This window comes from Poecilia reticulata, linkage group LG11, assembly GCF_000633615.1.
Source record: "Poecilia reticulata strain Guanapo linkage group LG11, Guppy_female_1.0+MT, whole genome shotgun sequence".
Taxonomy (NCBI): domain Eukaryota; kingdom Metazoa; phylum Chordata; class Actinopteri; order Cyprinodontiformes; family Poeciliidae; genus Poecilia; species Poecilia reticulata.
The window spans coordinates 10657606-10679386 of record NC_024341.1 but is presented as its reverse complement, the minus strand read 5'-3'; the positions used below and the strand labels follow the sequence as shown (position 1 = coordinate 10679386).

General features: G+C 38.9%; 1 protein-coding gene across 2 annotated transcripts in view; it reads right to left on the bottom strand.

Moving 5' to 3' along the window:
• Nucleotides 1-17743, bottom strand: part of kcnh8 (potassium voltage-gated channel, subfamily H (eag-related), member 8) — a 78137-nt gene extending 60394 nt beyond the window's left edge. The window contains exons 1-2 of one of the 2 annotated variants that reach the window (XM_008421677.2): nucleotides 17518-17743; nucleotides 3234-3467 (exon numbers count right to left, since the gene is read on the bottom strand). In XM_008421677.2, coding sequence (XP_008419899.1) covers nucleotides 3234-3467; nucleotides 17518-17593 — 310 coding nt within the window. In that variant the 5' untranslated portion in view covers nucleotides 17594-17743. Of the gene's footprint in view, nucleotides 1-3233; nucleotides 3468-6355; nucleotides 6525-17517 lie in introns of those variants that run through there. The other variant, XM_017307670.1, reaches the window with a different exon arrangement.
• Nucleotides 17744-21781: the final 4038 nt, after the last annotated feature.

Here is a 21781-nt window from a genome sequence, read left to right as displayed (position 1 = left end):
CCCCTGAGGTGCAAAAATAACATTAAACACAGCAATAAAAAAAATAAATCTTTACTTAATGTGACATTTTTTTCATGGATATTTGTGTTTTCTTGGGCTCTAGGTTGACCCTTCATTCATCTGTGCTCCCTATTCGTGTCCTCATATTGGCATTTTCTCAATTCACTTGTAAATCACTTGAGTTTACTTAGTTCATTGTCTATTTTTGTAATCAAGTGTTTCTATAGTGGTTAGTATTCATAAGATGCTTAAAATATTCCACAAAATGTAATTCAGTTGCACGGTATTTTCTGAAAACGTAATGCGTTGTTTCCACTGGATGCGACTTTGAGTCTCTGATTCTTTAGATCCCAAATCAAACCAAATGCAACTTTAGGCAACTTCCTAGATATTATGTATTGGAGTCTTGACACCACATTTCCGCGTAGTAAAACTGAACTAAAATTAGAGCTGAAATTGGAATAAATGTTTTAACATGTCTGCTATTGAAGCAGATATCAAACTGACAACAAACTGGCACACAGTGCCATGAAAAGCCTCATGATGTTTCAAGTGTGACGTAACCAGAATTACAGGAAATAACAAAGGTGTAAAGGGACCAGCATCATTTTTCTTGTTGGGTTAGTTATTACCATTTTATCCAGAATGAGACCCATGAGTAAAGTCATTCCTCCACCAATTTGTACCATCTACACAAAATCAGTGCATCAAATCAGCTTATTTCTCTTGGTAATTGAGTATTTTGATATATTATAGGGGGAAAAAAAGAATCATGAGACGCTCAAATATTAGCTTTACAGTCTTATTTCCTTTTATTGTGGTTCTGCCTTTTGTTTGGGGCCAGTAAAAAATTCATAAAAAATGAGAAATTATAAATACTGACCAATGCAAGATAAGTTCAGGGGTCATCCTGGTGGTAGAAATGATTTACAGGGATCATATAGCCACGTGTCCTTACAGCAGAATATGGGCAAAAGGTAGAAAAATCAGCTTAAACTGTTCAGATGTATTAAAGGGAGCACAAGTGTGTTTTTAAAAAATAAAGGGTAAGAAAGGTATGGAGAAAACCAAAGCCAAAATCAAATCTAAACAAATTGGATAAAAATTTTAAGAGGTGAAAAAGAACAGAAACGCAAAAATGAACAGCATCCTTCAGGGAAATGTTACTGCTGCTTAGTAAACCGTCTTCCACAAAGTTAACTACCGTACTTTTATTTTAGTAGTATTATTTCATCAAATTCTTAGTTTTTCCATTCCTTTATTGGTTAAATAAAGCACTTCCTTTTGATTAACAAGTTTATTATTGTTTTGTTTTCTCTAATTGTGTTGCTTTTCCATTGTTACTCTGTTTTGTAAATTGTTCATTAAATTACCATATTTTAACTGCAGGGTGTTTTTGCCTCCTCTGAAATTGCTGTGTTGTTTTTTTGTTTTGTTTTGTTGCATTTCATTAATGTTGTGCTTTGTTCGGCATCAGCACAGTAACTCGTTTTTTTCTGCTACATGTCAAAGGAGCTCGGCAATTTCCGAGTCTAAAACTCCTACATCATTTAGTGGATACATTTTCTTATTTTACACTCCTATTTCAATTTTTGGTGGGTTAAATTTCTTATTGTATTGTGCTCTGATTTATGGACAATTAAAGCACATTATTAGACCGCAGCGTATGTATGTTATGTAATGTGCATACAGATTTTTGTTTGAGGAAATAGAGAAGCCTAGACGTTTTTTTTAAAGTAACTCCGTCAAGTCAACATCCAAAAACTCTTTGCAAAGAGAGAGAGCTGTTATAATCTTAAGGGGATACAGATTTTTAAGAAACCCAATTTCAGAACCAGTTTGAAAGAACGATGTACCTCTATTCAAGGAGTCAAATTGTGGAATGACCTACAAAATGATGTTAAAAATGCCAAATCATTGTACATGTTTAAGAGATTGTCAAAGATTGGATTCTTGAAGAAGAATGAAACAGTATAAAGTGAGCTCATATTAACGTTATTTAATTGAGATAGACGACTGACTTTGTTTTTTTTGTTGCAGAAGATAACCATTTTTTCCCCCCTGTTTTGATTCAGAGTTGAGAAAAAAGGGGCAGATATTATAAGATTTTTTTCTTCTTTCTGCTGCCTTTCATTTCATTTTGTTTTAAAATTTTGAAATACATATGAATTGAGATGTATATTTTAGTATATCAAAAAACGTGTTAGGTTGTTTTTTTTGTACTAAATGAAATGAATGAATAAATAAATAAAAATAAATAAATAAAATAAAAGTGGTGCAAAACTGAAGAGGGCATTTTCTAAGTACTGATTTCAAATTTATGTCAAAACTCTGGAACATAAACTCACGAAAGTCTCAACCTTTATATAATAGTTCCCATTTCATCTCGTCATTATTTTCACTGATACACAGATCAGTGGAAAAAATAATAGTAAAAAAAATAAAGATGTCAGACCATACGGTATCATATTATATCCCAACAAATAAATCATGCACTGAAGACTTGATATGCTTAATATTTTCATCTTGATCGCCGGGCCACCGCCTTATCAGAAAGACTGCACAACACCACAGCTAGAAGGGCTGAATGTGACGGACAGAGACGAGGCTGAGCAGTCGGGAGTTGGCAGCTATTAAAATTTTAATGTTCTGGGACATAAGTGGGACATTTCTAACTTACGACTTTGATTCATCGCTGCTAAATGGGCACAGATCAATAAAAGAAATTTAATATCCATTTCTGCCTTTATTATTTCATCCATCCATCAATCAATTTCTCGGCCCAAATGAACCTTCCTCAGCTAATGACATAGTAACACATTCACGGAAACATAAAAAGATAAAGTCCCACATTAAAGCCGTTATATGGATTATCTCTTATAAATCTCAAAGCTTGTCAACTGGCCTTGGTTTAATCTCGTGCTTGACGAATGGCAGGAGGAACGCAGCAGTTATGTACAGTGCCTTTAAGTATTTATACACACAACCTGGAACCATGTATTTCAGAAACCCAGAGATGGAAAAATAGCTAGAAGGAAACCAGCATTGGAAGCAATGCAGAAGAAGAGAGTCCAATAAAATACAATAAGAGTTTGTGCTTATAACGTCGCAAACTATAAAAACGTTCTCAGGCTATGAACACATTTCCAAGGTATTGCATCTGTAAACATGAGACAAAATGAAAATAGAAGCAATAAAAGAAAAGAAAAAACATGAAATAAAATACATAGCACCTGTCTTTGTGTAGAACATGATTTCATTTTTAAACTCTTTGCGCTCCTCCAAGGCCTCGTCGATGCTCAGGATGATGCTTTCGCTGGTCTCGGGCCCGTACAGGAACTTACAGGCGCAGCTCTTCTGCATGACCTCTGTCCGAGAAAAGCCTGTGAGTTCGCAGAAGCCATCGGAGCAGTAGACGATGGGAAAGCCCTTCGACATCTGAGCATTGGCCAGGATGAAGTTACTGTCTGCAAAGAAACAAGAGAGGAAATGGAAAGTGAGCAAAAGCTGTTCTGGTCAGTGGGGACTTTAGTTAATTACTGTAACACTGTAAATAGAACTGTACATTCATTGTAAAAAAAAAAGGGGGGGGTGGGGGGAAGAAGCACACTGTCTATTTCATTTTTTAGCAAGAAACTAGTTATTAATCAAACCACATGATCTTTTTTTTCTTTGGCTTGTTTTTACTACAACTGCAGGAGTTTGTGTCCAACAGTGATGTTCCTATTAGGCTAAAGCCTCTGACTCAGAGCATAGCAAAACATATCTAAAAATAGAATCATAAATAAGGAAGGCATAAGAAATACAGAGCCAAACAATTTTTTAACACTAGGTTTTAAACATGTTTATGTCGCTGAAAAGGATAACATTTGAGCGCTGCGTCTGCAGGGACTGATAAAGGTTTACGGCCACCATTAAGCTGCCGTTCTAAAAAGCTGTTATTTTTTCACTCTTGTGTTGAACCTGGAAGTTGGGGCTGAATTTGGCATTTAGCAGAACTTTTCCTACCATATTTTTTTTTATATATTTTAAGAATAGGAAAAAAAATGAATTTGCAAGCTGGTTTTTTTTGTTGTTGTTTGGATTCAATGTGAAAGTTCAAAATGCGGCAGTGGGGGATTTTTCAGCTACAACACAATATGAGCTCAGTGCATAAACTGAACATTAACCAGCATGTCTTTAGGCAACGAAGCTGTGGTTTTGAGACATGCATGTCTAAACCTTGCCGTTCCCCTCACCCAGTGGCGCAAAAAGTGGGTATGTAGGGTATGCAACGCATAGGGGAGCAGCACCAGAGGGGGCGCCAATACCCCATCTGGAGGGGGCGGCGCGCCGATTATGTTTTCCCATACACTTCAGCGCGCCTTACGCGCACATAACGAGGTAATTAGTAGCGAGTTTTACCCTTCACGTACCGTTGCCTTTTTCAAAACTTCAAAAATGGAAACAAATGCAACTGGTCAAGTGGCGCCTCTACAGCTCTGCGAGAGAGTTGCTCTCAGTGGACACAGGACTGATAATGTGACTTTTAACGCAGCGATCCACAGCATGATGGGATCTTCGGTTCAGGCATATGACGGCCTGGTGTGGATGGATGAATGTAGGTCAGCTACATTTTTATATTATATTTTATATTAAAGCTATATTTGCAAGACTTTTTTTTTTGCAGATTTGCATCTAATGATATTGGTTTCTTTTTTTTTTAAACAAACTTATTGAGAATGAAGTTGATGATTGGGGAAGTTCTGAATTGACGACGAAAAGAAAAAAAAATCTCACGCTGGTTGACGTTTATCACAGTTAATTAGCCAATTGAGTCTCATTCTGGACAGCCAGTCGAAGCTAAGCAGCTGTTTATACCTGAATATCTACGATGGCTCACAGACCTGCTATACCAACATACACACACGGTGCCACAAGGCTGAGCTGTGCTGATAGACAGCTAATATATTCGACACAATACTCATTACACATGGCAGTGGACAATGAAGGTTTGACAGATTGTGAAAAGTGTGTACTTGTGGATTTGAGTGTTTCCTGCTGCCATTTTGATAAGCAGCCGAACAGCGAACCCTGGCCAGTGTATTATACAAGTGCACTCGAACGTCTGACACGGTAATTGGAGAACAAATAAACTTTCAGACGTTTGCGTAATTACAGTGAACGAATGAGTCACGCACACATTTCCAGACGTTCACGCGCGCAAACATGAGCAGCGGTACGAGACATCCAGCAAGACGGCTTGTTTCAATTACACTGCATTACAAAAATCTATTTTCTACATCGATAACTCACTTTTTGAGCAACCTGGTTGTCTAAATTGCTTTATGTCGCAAGTCAGGCTTTGTTGAGTAAAAGCCACCTTCGGTTTGAACTACAAATAGAAAATCAGAGAGTAAAAGATTGCGTATCCGGTTCTCGAGAGGAATCAGATGCTTGTTTTCCATTCTGTAGGAAGCATTTCACTTTTCATGCTATTTGTCGAAACTAAACTGCACAACTCTTGTTTTAATCGAATTTTACGTGAGATTATCATATTATTTTAAGATATACTCAGCTTACACTGTAGCTGAATCCATTGCAGACAACAAGACACACCCAGATATGTCGTATAAGAAATGACACTTTGATGGGACAACCCGGACAACTGCAGGTCTCTGTGTAGGGACTGGCTGTCAGGGGCCACTGAGGCTCTGGCTAAAGAAAGACTGAAGCCACTGTGTCCCTGACAAAGGCCTAAAGCGTTTCTGGTAGCAACTCGTAGAGCAAAGGAGCAAAGGAGACTAACAGAAACCTAACTTTTACAAAGGCATACAACTAGCATAACATTTATATTACAGGGGTTTCGCAGCTGACATGTTGTATATTCTAAGTGTTTTAGAATAAGCTAAGCTAAGAATGGGAATTGAATTTAGCTATATCAATTGCATTATCAGTATCACTTATCGATTTGATTCCTTATTGATTCTCATTGAAATAAACTCCATAATTCTCAGGCAGTCCACTCCCAACTACAATCATATTCAATAAATTGGAATATTAATGGAAAATCCATTGTATTTAGTAACAGCTCACATAATGCCACACAGATTGATGTTTTAAAGTTTTATAAATGATGATGATTAGTTGCTAACAGCTAATGAAAACATATTAAAGATCAGAATATTACATCAGACCAATAAAAAAAAAAAATCTTAATGGAGAAATGTGGGTCGAATGAAAAATATGTTTAGGTTTTTCAAAAGGTGATTTTAATCTGACAAACGAGCCAGAACCCATATTCTAGTTTATTGAATATGACTGCAACTCTTAACATGAGACGGAGATAATTCATAAAGCATGGTGCTAATATTACCTGGAGGAGGACCGAAGGAGTTTATCGTCACCTTGGGGGTTCATGGCAGAAGACAATAATATGCTCGAAGCTCCCCCAATCGAGAGTCACCGACGTCACTAGGCAACGTCAAACACTTTACATTTCCGCAAATCTGTTTGAGGGTGTTGGATGTATTTTATCCTTTTATTGGGATTAAAGCTCCGCACACATTGCAACTGAGAAGTTTTTCGTTTGTTTTTGTAACTTTTTCGGACCATGGAACGCCATCTTGGATATTATGCCCAGCGTGTAGGAAACGTCATCACGCAAATACGTCTGACGTTATTGGAACTGACCAGTGGAATCGTTTGGCAGGCAGGTTCACACCTGTTCTTGATTCCCATCCTTAACCCAAAAGATCCAAAAGATGAATGAAAACCCGTCAAACTCGCTTCTTCCTAAACTTCTACTTATATTGTTGTGATAGTAAAAAGATTACTTTGGCTAAAAATGGCGTGCTTACACAACTCTCAATCGGTGATTAAACTAATAAGGCCACCATCAAAAACATATATGAAACTATGTAACTAACAGCATTATTACATTATTAACTACATTCTTTTCGTACTCTTTCCTCCTCCACTAGTGTCCACACCATCTCAAGATAAAGAGGATATTGGGACCTGCTGATATCCGAACCTCTATGGACAACAAACCTCTACGGACAAGATGGTGATAGATATTAATATGCCACTCTGTCTATTTTAGTGGTTCTGCAAAGTGAATTTAACAAACAACTAGAGTAAGCAATATGCTGTTGTACAAAATGCATTCCACATTGGTTCGGTTATCAAAATAATATACTCAGATACAGTTTGTGCCCTGATAATGATGTTTGTGCTAATTTGAATTCAAATGTAATTCCTTTATTGGGAAAGAAATGAATGTCTGCATCCTTTATTTGTACTTCTGAAGTTCTTTAAATGCACTCTAAGCATCTACTGCAAATAATGAACCATAATCCTCATTAACCTTTATTCATTTTGGTTTTATCCTTATTGCTCTAATATATTCTCACCTATCTTCCCCTCCTTACCTACTACTGTCCTAGTTTCTCCTTCTACTTCCCTCTCTTCTTTCTTACCCCAACAGAAACACATCCCATTACACCACACATCTCTATCTGTTTTCTACCCATGGTCCTCCATATATCCTCCTTTTCACAGTCTCAGCAACTTTTCAAACCTTTCACTTCCTCCCCATCCACCATTTTGGATCTCTGCACCTAATTTCTCTTCATCTTCTTCAAACCTTGGATTTCAACCAGACTCCATTTATTTGCTTCCCTCCCTGCTTGCGTTCACCTTCTTCCCCACAAGCCACCTCCATAAAAACATCATCTGTCTATGTTTACGCTCCTCCCCTCCCCACCCGCCCCAATTTAGACGCACAATCTTCGGCAGAGACTTTTACTTTCATTCAGTTTGTCTTCAATTTCTTGTTCTGCAGCTCGGTGACCATTTTCTTTCGTTTCTCCCTGTGTTTCTTCCATTCAGATTTTCCTTTTGGTTTACTGGCTACAGTAGCAGCCCATAGATCATCCCAACATGTGCTCACACTGCTGCCTGACAGCTGCTGAAGTAATCCGACAGGTACACAGAGAATGGGAGGAGACGAATTGGGAACAAAGGCAGGAAAAAATAATGTGATTCTGGACAAAATATTTGAGGAGCAAAGGCGATTTTACACAATTTAATGTTTGAACGAAAAAAAGCTTAGTGAAAATGCACGAATGTTTGACAGTAAAAACAACTGAGGGTATTTTCTGCTTAAAGAATGATATGAATCTTTATCCTGAGGAGCTCAGGCACTGCTCTATATGAATGTAAATTTCTTTTTTATTTCGTTACAGTATGGCCAGTAAGTAACATGGCCGTTTTCAATATTTAATGTTTATATTTGCTAATTTAGAGAACTTAATTAACCTAAACCAGAGGACCAGGGGAGAAGCCATACATGCAGAAAGAGAGTATACAAACTCAATGCATTAAATTCCTAACTTCACAATACAATCACACCAAGCTTATAGTCAGAATGCATTAATATTTTTATCAACTTGCACACACTTTTAGATGAAGCAGTTTTTTTGGGGGGAGGGGGATGAGGGGGGGGGTGCGTTCCAGGAGCCTTTTTCGTCATTTACTTCTGCTCGTTCCTCTGCTACGTGCACCTATCTTATGAAACAAGTACCTGATGGGCACAAAACATTCTCCAGCACATTGACAAGTTCCCTCACTTTCCAAAGCATTCTGGGGGCTATTTGAGGAATAGGGATAATTCCTATAGTGTGTGTCCAAGCACTGGGAAGCAGTGAACATAAAGAAAGAGTGAACAGGAGATGAGAAAGTGAAACCAGCAGAGCAGCACAGCGGGAAGAGAAGCAGATGAGAGGGAGGGAGAAAGAGAGAGAGAAATGAGAAGGTGGACAGGTAAGGGAAAGGAGAAGAGGAGGTTAGGAAATGTACAGTGGAAGACATATGAGTGTGTTAGGAGGGTAGAGGACGAGGGGCTGCCAAGAATCACTGCAAGCAAGTGGGATGGAGCTGCAAGAGGCAGGATGATGAAAGATGGACAGGAAGTGTGATAGAAAAAAAATGGTGGAGAAAGTGGGGAGATGGATGGAAAAATATAGTCCCCCTTTTTCCGTCTAAATTTCTGCAGGTCCTCTAAGAAAACGACTACAAAGCAGTTGCATAACCGCAAAAAAAAGAGAAAAAAAGTCACTTTTCAGTTGCCACAGTAACCATTGACACACCATGGAAACCAAGGTTACAACTGTACAAATTTCCTTTTGCATAGAGTTGCAGAAATATGTGGAAAAAAAAAATTAAGTATCATATTCATCACTCTATGCGAAGTACCAACAGACTGTAGATTATGAGTCTGTGTGTGTTGGACACACCTGAACTGATCACACGAATGCAAACCATGACAGAAACACAGTGGCACGAATAAATAGTTGTCTGCTTTCAGATTATTTTCTGTTACAAATTTTTTTTTTCTTTCTCAGACATTTTTTTTTTCCAGATCGTCAAACAAAACCTCACAAAACCATTTTGCATTTCCTGAGGCTATCTTTGCCTCACGTCGAATATGTTCGTGATCTCAAACATTTAACTGTGACAAGAAAGCAAAAACAGAAGACCCCTCTAACGGGCCAAATACTTTTCTCAGAACGGTTAATAGTGGTAATCCATTCACACTGTATAACTGAAAGAGAAAATCATTACTCAAATCCACAGCTTTAATCACTGCTCTCTGCTCTTCATCACACATTCCCCAAGGCTCCCACCCAAATGACACATTACACCAGCCATTAAATTCCAGTAATTTGCCGGCTGCATTCAGCTATTCCCCATCTCTCCATCAATATCTTACTTTATTTTAATTTTTTTCTGCTTTCCCCTGAAAAACTCCTATCAAAGGGCTTCCCTCGCATTCTCACGAATCCAATAATTAACCTGGTCTAAAAATGGAAGGACTTGGCCCAGACTACTTCTGGTGAAACCCAGTTTGTCAATTGTTTTGGACAGTCCATTAGACACGGCGATTGAGAGAGGAATCTCACTAATTAGGTGGTGTAACAAGGCAGAACAATCTCGGTGACGCGCAGGCTCTCATTCAAAAAATTTTTTGCGAGTTTGATGGAGCGGAAAGGGATGTTGACCTCATTTGAATTCACAGCAACCCTCGTTTTTACAGTGATTGAGGGAGAAAAAAAAATGCTTGCTGAAATTAAATTCTAAAGGTGCGTGTATGGAGGGAATACTTTATAAAAGTTCTGTTTAATTCAGGAAATTATTACCCTGTTGCCATCATTTGAACTTTATTTGACCAGAAAACGCTTTACCAAAGTCTGGCCAAGACAGCTGTATGGTGGTGCAGTTGGTGACGCTGTTGCCGTGCAGTGAGAAGGTCCTGGCTCTGGATCTCAGCCTTTCTGTATCGAGTCTGCGTGTTCTCACCACGCACACGTGAGATCTCCCCAGATACTTTAAGTTGCCCTTAGGTAGTAGTGTGTGCGTGCATGGTTTTTGGCCTGTGATGAACCAGTGACGTGTCTCAACTGATGACCCAATGGCGACCCCGCAAGGACAAGCGGGCATAGTTGATATAGATGACGGATGAAGTTGAGATTTTAGCTACTACTACAAAAGCCGATGTTGGTGTTTAATGTGTTAAATCGTTAAGTATGGATTTAAATACTGTTGCATTTTACTGTTGTATCATAACACCGTGCAGAGTCTGTTGTAATGAGGATTACTTCGTTAAGAGTTTGTTCAGTCTTAATTATTTCAGGTGGAAACTGCATGAGATATCTAAGATGGGTTTTAGACGTCTAATAGATGTCTGCGTTCAGCCAAGGTTTGCAAAATAATTAAATGGTGTCAGGGTTGCAGATCCAACTCATCAGCTCTGTGTCTCAAGCTCAACTTCTTTCTTTCATTATACTGCCAAGTAGTACGAATGACAGAGCAGTGCCACTGTACACGTCAGTGACCAGTCCTGTTTGTTTGCGATTCATGTCTGTTACAAGTGCATCATAGAGTATAAGTGTGCTGCATGTTGGAAAATGATCATTCTTTTCACGAATAACTTCAGGAGATTGATTAAGAACCCTATCATGCCTTACCCACACCTGGCAGAGCTCAATCTTTCCTTGATGCACAAATTTCTGATAAGACAGCTAAAGAGGACTCTAAAGACCATCATCTTTATTCATCGGACTGTACAGAAAAGAGTCTATAAACCATGGACCTTGCAAAAAAGTGCCATAATGCCCAGTTCTGGACACTACAAAGAAGTTCACCCTAAAAAGCAAAACAGAAGAAAAGATCTAGAAAAATCCTCTATTACCTCATCAGCTCTCCATCCTAGAAACCACCACAAATTTCACTGTGTATCAGAGAGTGCTTGGAAAAGATTTGTCACCATCTACTTAAAAACATAAAGTTGAAGCAGAACTGTACCAGGCAACCTGAGAAGCATGCCAGAAAATCCACCAATGACCGTCTAAGATTCAAGAAATACAGTGGAAAAAACCCGTCAAACATCTCACAGCTGAAATTGAGGAGTGGGACAAACTTTCTGCGCTCTGATGTTAGAGATTTAGATGAATCATCTCACTGAAATTATTTTAGCGATTAGTGGGTAAAATGTCCAAACTTTTCCCTCTGGGGAAAAATACATGTATTTGTTCATATTTTTTGCACAGTGTGTAAAAGGAAACTAAATTCGTCTTGTGAACGTGCAATTCAATTCTTTTATTTCCAGATATAGGAAATGCTAGTTTGTGCTGATTATGTGATCATGTACCAGACCATGTTAAAGTACATATTGTGATTGTAATATAAGTAAATAATTGACTTTGAACTTTGAAATATGGGACAGTGTTGAGCATAATATAGGAAGTACAATTAACAACTAATCTTTCACAAAGACTTGTGAACAAATTTAAGGTCACCATCTACTTACTGAGGGCTTCTGTACCAATTTTGCTTATATTTTGTTAACCAAAGCCATATTTAAAGAATTTTATTTATTTATTTATTTATTTATTTATTTATTTATTTATTTATTTATTTATTTATTTATTTATTTATTTATTTATTTATGTTTTTTTAAAATAAACAACAATTTGTACAACAATGTCTCAGATTGTTATAACGTTGCAGCTGGTTAACCTCCCAAAACCAAGCTCTTTTTTCCCCCATCTTAGATAAAACTTTCCCAGAATTAATTAAGCTCTGGAGAAAATTGGAACAGTTGTAGCAATTCACTGCCAGTGAGTGAGAGACCTCCCGCACCCTGCAGCGGTACAGTCAATGATGATTGATTACTCCGTCAAAGTCTCATAACTACTCTCATTATTTCTTCCAGACTCGTACTCTGACTGGGGTCAACAACACACTGGACTAATCACAACTTTACATCATATTATTGACAAACAAAATACTTTTAAATTCCCATTTAGGAATTTTAAGGTGTTTGGGCTCTTATTTACTGAAGTAAACCTCGCTAAAACGTACATGGGACCGCGCGGTCATATGTATCGCACCTCCATGGTCTTTCGTGTTTGGTAATTATCTCTCTTTGTCTTCCTGGAGGGTCAGAGGATTGATGGCAACAGAAATCCTCGGGGACACTGTACTCTCTGTAGTTTGAATCTCCTCTATTGTGTAACGTTCTTAATTAGGTCTTAAAACGCCTGTCTAAAAGCAAGTGGTAATTACAGTGTTAGACCACTTTGGGAAAAAAGTCAGCACATAAAAGTGTTAATCAGGCAGTCAGGAGAATTGCTTTTACTATTTTAATATTGCCAGACAGCTGAGCGCACACGTAGACACACCAGGCAAAAGACACACATCCTCTCATAAATATGAAAAGCAGGAAGCGCTATGCACTCTTTCTGCTTTTTCTGGCTCAACTCCTTTCCCTTGTTTCTTTATGGAACCAGGACTAGTGTGTATTAATGTTAGAAAAATGGCAGTGTGAAGGGCTGGTTCAGAACGGAGAGGAGACAGCACAGTAAGAGGCTTTAAATACTCCCTCTGTTAGAACCGAGACACTAAAATGTCTGCTAAAGTTGGTAAGAAGACAGCTAACTTTGGCCCATTTCCTCCCAGTGATGGGCATCACTAGTTACCTGAAAATTCAAGTCAGCACTTATTTTTGAAAAGCACCTCGTCTGGTAAAGGAGTGTCCTGTTTACTTGAAATTACTGAGTTCTGCTCCGGTTGTAGAGCGAGTCGATAACTTTTCATCACGATAGAAGTATAATTAGAACTTAATGAGTGGAAAAGTTTATGGATGAATAATGAGAATAATATGCGGTCAACCATCATGTTACTAAATAAAGGAATGAACCAGTGACTGTATTTCAGTACTTTACCAAAATAAAAATACCAGATAGCTGCTTTTATAATTGGCGTGACGTCGGCTCCGCCCCCATATTTAAGTAGAGCAAACCTCCGACAAACAGTGTTATAATGGTAGAGGTAGTGGAACTCAATGAACTCTAGACATTTTTGAGTCATTTTAAACAGACAGTTAAATGTAAATACCACATTTACTGCAGCACATGTTTACCATTGGGATTTGCACACATAAAATCAAGCATAGCTAACTGCGCTTATTGATCTTTGATGTGACTATCAATAAGAGTCGTGACAAAAAAATGGGATGTTTACTACCAGTTACCTTCTTACAGACGAGCATGTGGTAGTCGCCTTAGATCACAGTATCATTCAGTTGCATGAGGTGGGCTGCAGACCTTGATCAATTTATTGAGTTATTCCAGACTCCGTTTGGGTTTTAGAAATGGAATAAATTGTATTCCGCCTTCTTCACGTTTTGGTAACAACTGTCAGGATTGCATGTTCATAATAGGAAGCCATTTTGAATTTGGCTTCCTATTATTTTCCTCAAAATCTTTATGACCACAGCGCGTTAGCAATGACCAACCTAGTAATGTTGATGGAAGTTGAGTTCCTCCAGATAAGGGGCATGTACTTCGATACAAATACCGACCGCTTATTGGTCAGTTGCTGTCAATCCATTAGTTTAAAGAGGAAGTAAATACAAACTCTGTACTATTATTTCCACACAAATTACCTAGGCGATTTAACAATCGATGACCTATGAACATTTTTAAAATAAATATGTGAAAGTTACACGGAGAATTGCAAAACAGATAAAAATCTAAAGCCGGCGGTTTAAATTAGGGGACGCGTTTCAAATTACTATGGTAATTACCAGGCGACAACATACGATTTATAACAAGCATCACTCCCACACCATACAGTAGCAGTGACAGACAGGTGGTGACATTAGTCACCTGGATGGTTGAACAGTTGTAAGGTTGACAGAAGGTGTCATTCTCACACAGTCACCATTGAGCACAGCTAGTCAATGTTTCCACACATTTGTAAAGAGAAAATAATCTATATACAGAGATGCGTTGATCTCAGCAGCGGTGCTTAAATTTGCAGTACTATTAGCAAAACGCGCTCGATGTTATGTAACTTATTCTGAAATAACATCTGCTAACTTCAAATGCATTTTATCAAAAATTGTTGAATACAGGACACATTTATAAAGGTAAGTATCCAGTGTGTTCTGAACACCATAAATAGCCTCGATCTTTAAACGGTAGCTGTTGACTTGGGTTATGAAGGTGGCAACTCACGTTACACAAACTAGCCGAGGTATGAAAAAGGAGCGCAATAAAAACCTACTGGAAAGCACAAAAACAAATACTCCTCCGTTGCAGTTCCACCAGTAAAAACATAAACCTTTTCTCTGAGTACAAATGAGATCTTGTTAAAGAGCTGCCCACTCGAAGGTCCGGCCATTTATCACTCTCTCCGACCCTAATCTGGGCGATGAATGACCTCGAAGGGGATCCCACGGTGATAAAACCTTAGTTCTGCACTAATATTTGCTCTTGACCAGGCTATCAGACCCAATTTGTACCGTCAGGCTCTACTGCCTCCAGGTCTGCTCCATCTAGCACTTCAGATCCAGCGTTAATTTCCTCCACCTCGCCAGCTCAAGGACAGCAGCTCACTCTTTGGAACTTGACAAACTACTTGTGCTGCACAGAATCACTCTAATTCTCTTATGTGGGAGCAGAGCTCGTGCCCATGCAGGCAGTAGAGGCTTTTTTTTTTCTCTCTCTCTCTTCAGTTTGCCACTAGACATGCTGTACACTAGCCTGTTCTTACTTGTATAGTGATGCTGGATCAATAGGTATAGGGGGGATATCTCTGATTATTATCAAGCTTCTCTGGGTGTTAGGGACATGTTTCAGAAGGCTGCACAATGGCTCAGGTGAGAGAACAGTGTTATTACCATGGATGTAACAATTTTAATTAAAAAAAAAGTAGGAGATACTGCTGCATAGGGAACAGGTAGAAGACAATCTAATTAAAAGAAAGATTGAGGTAGATTTAAATTAGAGCATGAAGAATAAAAAGGAGGAAATCATTTATTGTATTTTGACAAAATCGGTAAGTCACCCTCAAATCTTTGCACAGGTGAGAGTGCCTTGCAAAAATATTCATACTTCCTATGAATTTTACTCTATTTTTTACATCCTAACCACAAGCCTCAAAGAAATTTACTAGGAGTTCATGTGACAATGATGCAAATTTGCATGATATTGGGAGGTTTAAAAAAAAGACAAAATTCAGAAAAGTGCTGTGTATCATTTACTCTGATGCCCTTAAAGAAAATCCAGTGCAGTCACTAACCATTAGATGTCATTTGATTTGAAAGTAGAGTACCACATGCATGTAACTATTCTCAAAGTAAATGTGGCTGTCCTGTGCAGGCTTTAAGGTTTGTTAGAGAATATCAATGATTAAACAGCATCATGAAGACTAAAGAAACAAAACATGCTAATAACTGACAAAGCTGTGCAAAGGTTTAAGGCAAGATTGGGTCATAAAATGATATCGCAAGCTTTAAATTAGTCATCAAGGTAAAATGCATTACCTGAAAATTGAGAGAGCAAGATAAGAGAAGCAGTCAAGGCAGCTGCTGTAACTCTGGAGGATCCACTAACACCACACCTCAGACGTGAGAAACTGTCAACAGTTCCTCAACAGTTGGCTTTATGGAAAAGTGGCAAGAAGAATAAGAGAAGTGTAACCACAAATGTTTTTCCAAAGTCTCACACAGTAAACACAAGTACGGGTCAAATAAGACCAAAGTGGAACTTTTTGACCTACACGTAAACCAGTATATGTAGTGGGAAAACTGGATCTGCACATCACACAGAACATACCATCCTCACAGTAAAACAAGGGAGTGGTAGCATCATGCTGTGGGGATACTTTTACTCAGCAGGGACATGAAAGCCGATACCTAGAAGTTTTAATTTGCCATAAAAAAAGTAATCCAGAGCTAAGATTTTTTTTTTTTACACGTCTTGTCCAGCAGTGTAGCACTCTGCCCAATCCCCCACCAAGCTGGACTCTCCCAGTGTTCCCACCTGCCCCACACCAGCAACAGTGTCCCACAGGATGAAACCAAAGACCACCCGTCACCAGGAGGAGTCCAGAGATATTGAGCTAATGTCGAAGCAGAATCTGAATCCTTGAGTTCAAATTGATCTATTCGAGTGTTAGAATGGCCCAGTCAAAGTCCATTCCTTGGTCCAACTGAAGATCTTTGAAAAGACATGAAAATAATTACTCATATATGTTCTTCATTTAAATACGTCAGAACTAGGCTGATTTTGCTGAGCAGGATGAAAGTTGAGCCAAACAACTTAATGATTGTGAATTGTCTTACAATTCACAATCATTAACTTTTATCAGTTAATTGCATAAATAAAAACAAACAAACTGTTAAATTTGGTTGTAGGATTGCTGCATGTAAAATAGTTCAACATGTTTCACAAACATTTCCCGTTTATTTCTGACTCCAAAGTTGAAATATAAACAAAAACACCTTTAAACTTTTATCCAGGTTAACAGCATATTCTTAAAGGTCGCTTAAAGATACATTAAATTACAAGAAGTAAAAACAAACACAAAGAAAATCTTTTTTTCCCCCTACTTTTTTATGTAGATGAGTTAACGACTCTTAGATGAAGCCCTCCAGAGTTTACAGGAAAGACAAAAGAAGGAAACTGCGTTTATTTTCTTGTTGAGGAGCGGCAAACTTTGATTCCTCTGGACTCTGTTTTAGGACCAGCCGTGACAGGAAAAGCCAACAGGTCACGCTGACAAATAAATGCAATTTATCTTTAACACGGGCTGAAACTTTTAAAGAAATCCAGTGAGACTGAGGCAGGACCCAGTTAACCCTTATCGTCGCTGTCCGAGGTGCTGAAACCTCACCACCAACAGACTGAACTCCATCTTTTGGCCTAATGAGCTTAGTTGAAGTCTGCAAACATTTGGATGCAATATTTAAACTGACTTGAAGACAAAAGATTATTATCATTATTACTATTTCTCTCTTTTTTTCCCTTTTTTTTTAGCAAACCTTATTGTTATTTTTTTTTTTTTTTGTTTGCTATTTTGAGCCTATCAGAGCAACCACGGATCAAGCTCTGCTTTGTCAAGCTTCTCGCAATCAGGCCAGCAAGCAAAATTAAAGATAAGATAAATAGTTCAGGTCAAACTTACGAGTGCCATCAAACCGTGTGGCTATGGTGTCCAGAAACGTGTTCTGCGGCGCTAATAATCCCTTCATCACAGGCATTTTCCCAGCCTAATGTCGAGGTCCCCATCAAAGTTACTGAAGAGAGAGAGAGAGAGGGGGCGCAAGTCGTCCGAATGCGTGAGGGCGCTCTCATTAAAGGTGCTGCCGAAGCTCCGAGCGAACCAGCAGGCAGGCGAGGGATCCAGTCAACTCAGCACTACAGCGAACCCCGTTCGGGTGTAGGAGGGGGGGGGGGAACAGTGCACGTCATGCGCGCGGCTGTTTCACAGTGGCCTGTGGTGACGAGGGAGGGAGCTGGAGCCCGCAGCTGCAGATCACCTAACAGCCAGAGGCGACGGCGGCAGAAGGAAACTTTTCTGTCATCGGTGCGATAATTGTTTGACCGATTCTTGCAATGCGCTCTGCCAGGACAGGTGCGAATGCAGCTCCAACGGAAAAAAAAAAAAAAAAAAAAAAGTTTTATAGAAAAAATAATTCAGGTTTTACAAAATTTTCCATTGCATCTTTACAGTACGTGACTAAGCACAAACGCATTTATAAAGAGGGTTGTCTTTTCTTTTTACATAGCAAGAAAAAAAAGAGGGTGAAAAAAGATTTATCCATCAATCCATCAAATTTATTTGAATAACGCATTTCAGCATGAAGGCAGCGCAAAGTGACTTACATCACAATTGAAACATTAAATTTTGCCAAATGTCGTTATTGCACATTAAAATGTATCCGTATGACTCCCACTTACATAGACTTTGAAAACGTTTAAATTTGCATTTAAACGTTTTGTGTCGTCGCTTTCTTCACGCTTCTCTCTCTCTCCCAGTGTTCATTGGAAATTTCTTGAGTTTTTATCACCACCTGCTGGTCCAATGCATAAACGTTGTGCGTGGAGCTAATGTGTCTCAAGAAACGCTCAGTTCAAAATGATAATTGCGCAATGGCGCCCTCGTGTGAGCAATTGGCTGCAGAGACAATTGTTCATATAACCCTGTTTCTGAACAGGTGTTCCGGGACTGAATCCCATCTCTTTCCGGTTGTCCCGTAACACTTATTTAAGGGATTCACATAAATGTTCCACTCCGCCAATAAGGTGACATCATCAGACTCTTTGGATGTAAACTTTATGTACTTCTTGTGCAAGCAGCTATAAATCACGCAGTAGATGTCAGGAAACTTTGTTTTTGCTTATTAAGGAAAAAGGAAGATAGTTTTGATGTAATGTTCTTTAGCAAAAAGATTACCCACCACATCTCGATCTCATTCAAACGTCTTTGTGATCAATTTGACTGTAGACTCAGAAAACTGTTCCCAGCAGCAGTGAAAATTGATCTCCGCTCAGATGAACTTGTTCCTGTTCTCTCATACAGGAACAACCCTGAATGAATGGACAATCTGTTCCAGGACATTTCATTTATCCTGTTTTTTATTTTATTTTTTTTAAGGAGATAAACTTAAATCCAATTACAGACTCTTAGCCTTCTGAAGCTTTTTGAATAAAGATGTTACAAAGCTCTTTAGATCTTGGTTTGATAATAATAAATGCTACTAGCAGGGAGAGCAGCATCTCCCAGAATAGATTTTAATCCCATGTAGAAATCCTGACATAAAAACCAAACGGTTTGAATCACCGAAGACATAGAAAGACATTTATATCTATGTTATTGTCATTCATACATTTATACGTTTATTTATAAAAATGACTGTGGGAAAAAAAATGCAATTTATGTGTCTGTGAGTTTTAATAATTTTGGCTATTTATGCAAATTTAAAGTGTTAGACTATTTAAATGAGCTATTTTTAAAATTGTTCACATGACATGTACAATTGTTTAAGGCATACATATTTCACATGGGTTTTACATGTGTGGTTGTGACCTTGGCCACATTTCACTTGCACATTTTTTTTCCAAAGAAGGAAACTCAATTAACCTTCTTGCTCTTGCAAAATCTCCAGGTTCATTATTGCTGGTGTTTGTATTTTGGAGTACTTACTATGGATATTAAGATAATTGCAAATCTTTGGTTTCATCTGAAACAGCAACAGAGATTTTCTTTAATATTCCTTACCGTAACACACAATGCTTGCACAAGTGCTGATAATCCTTGACTTGACCTCCCTTACAACCTTGAATGTTGTATTTTATTGTAATTCATGATAGCGCTGATCAAAGTAATGTACTGTCGTGAAGAAAAAGAAAAGATGATTGTTCAAAAATGTTACTAAAAACATGGTGTGGTGTACATACATTTGAACTACCAAAAGTCATAGTTACGAGTTTTATAGGACATCTCTGCCTAATAAAACAAATTAAATAAAAGATTCAGCAAATGTCAATAAGCGTCATGGCTTCGCGCTCCAAACCATTCACCTGTGCTTCGGAAATGGGGCATAACCCACCTCCATTCTAGATCAGCGACACCAAATGCTATCAGTCAGGCTCCGTGACTCCTACTCAAATCCTCCACAAGACAAAGAGGCTGTAGCTGCGATGATGTCAAAGTTTAGTCATCAGGTGCTCCGAGGCTCACCGCGGCAAAGCAAACATCTGCTGAGCGACTTCAGACGAGCTCACAAACATTCAAACAAACCCATTCGGGACGCGCAGTGAGAAATCTGTGACTCACGTCCCTGAGGCGAGGCACTGAGAAGTAGCTAAGCGCCACCGAGTTACTTCCATGAACGTGGCGGCTAATAAGATTAAAACTGACAGCCAACAGACAGGGATGTTTCACCTGACTAAATAAATAGCTAATGCATCATTTAATCCTGATCACTGTTCCAAAACGCTTCGTCTGTACATGTGTGCCATTATTAGGTTCAGACTGAAGGGAAAGTTGAGTCAAAGTTAGTTTCCGTGGCCTAGACAGAAACTTTATTAAAGCTCCATGTTTTAGAGTGTGCTTGCTCCAATCCGTCTCTGGTGTTCCTTCGGTTTTCAGCTAAAGTATATTTGAGGCTCCATGCAAAGTCTTTGCTGTAGAGGCATTGAGCTAGAATCAATATTATAATTTCTTTTTACTTATTTTCTCGACCTGGACAGCGCCTGCATTCAGCGGTCTTTCCAAAGTAAGTAAACTTTCTGAAATCACAGGTTCGACGTTCCAGTTTCAAAACATCTGGGGTGATTTCGCTGTTCATGAGAAATCATTCGCAAGAATGATTTGAGTGAGTCTCTTGTTGCTTTAAATATGTAGAGGTCACTTAACTTCAACAAACTCTAGAAAATGCTTGATGCTTAGGGTTAGCGTTGGCATCAAACATTTTTTGCTCTTTCAGGTTGTCTCAAGGCAGGACTTTTTACTACTTTCACCTCAGGCCTGTTCATAAAAAAAAATTACAAATATAAAATTTTACAGTCGTAGGATTATCACAACCCTCTTTTGCTACAACATCCGCAGGCTTTAATAGCAGTACTAGTTTTGAAACTGTTATATATATATATATCTATTTAAAAAAAGTTATGGTTACTTGTTTTCAGAAAACACCATAACTAATATTTTGGAGAGGCGACATTTTCGAGTTTTCAGTGAATGAGTAATGAGCAATGAGTCTCCACACAGACATCCACATGCCAGCGTCGTACTTGCATGTACTTTGCTCCACAGTACGCAAAACATATTTGAAACCGTCGTGTGCGAACATACATGTGATCGAATGAGAGAATGAAGTCAAAACGCGGAATGCAGAGCTGGGTAAATCCGCCCCCCTCCCCCAAACACCTCTAACGCGCCAACACGATCCCTCCACCCATCTAACAGCAGCAGGCTCACTAACCATATCATGAGTTTATAATAACCACATCACATCCGAGGCGAATGAGGCGGAATGAAAATCTAACCTAATTTAGAGGGGTGGGGGGAGAGATACACGGCTGTGTAAGTAGTAGGGTGTCCCCCGAGACAGGGCTCCAATCGAGGGAGCCGTGTGCTGCGCTGGTAGCATGCTCTGTGAGCGTGTAATGGTCTTAATTATCATTTAGCATGCCAGCCTCATCAGCGCTGTATCGAGCCAGCGATAAAATAGCAGAAGCTGAGGGTGACGGGGGAGGGAGTGCAATTCGATCACATAAAGATCGTGGTGGCGACAGAGGTAGACGCAGAGCAGCGGAAGATAACTTTAGAAGGAGCCGAACTTCGACGGCAGCGTACCTGGAGGTGCACGTGGGAAGACGCAGACCCAAACACACACGCGCGCGCACACACACGCGCGCGCGCGCACACACACACACACACA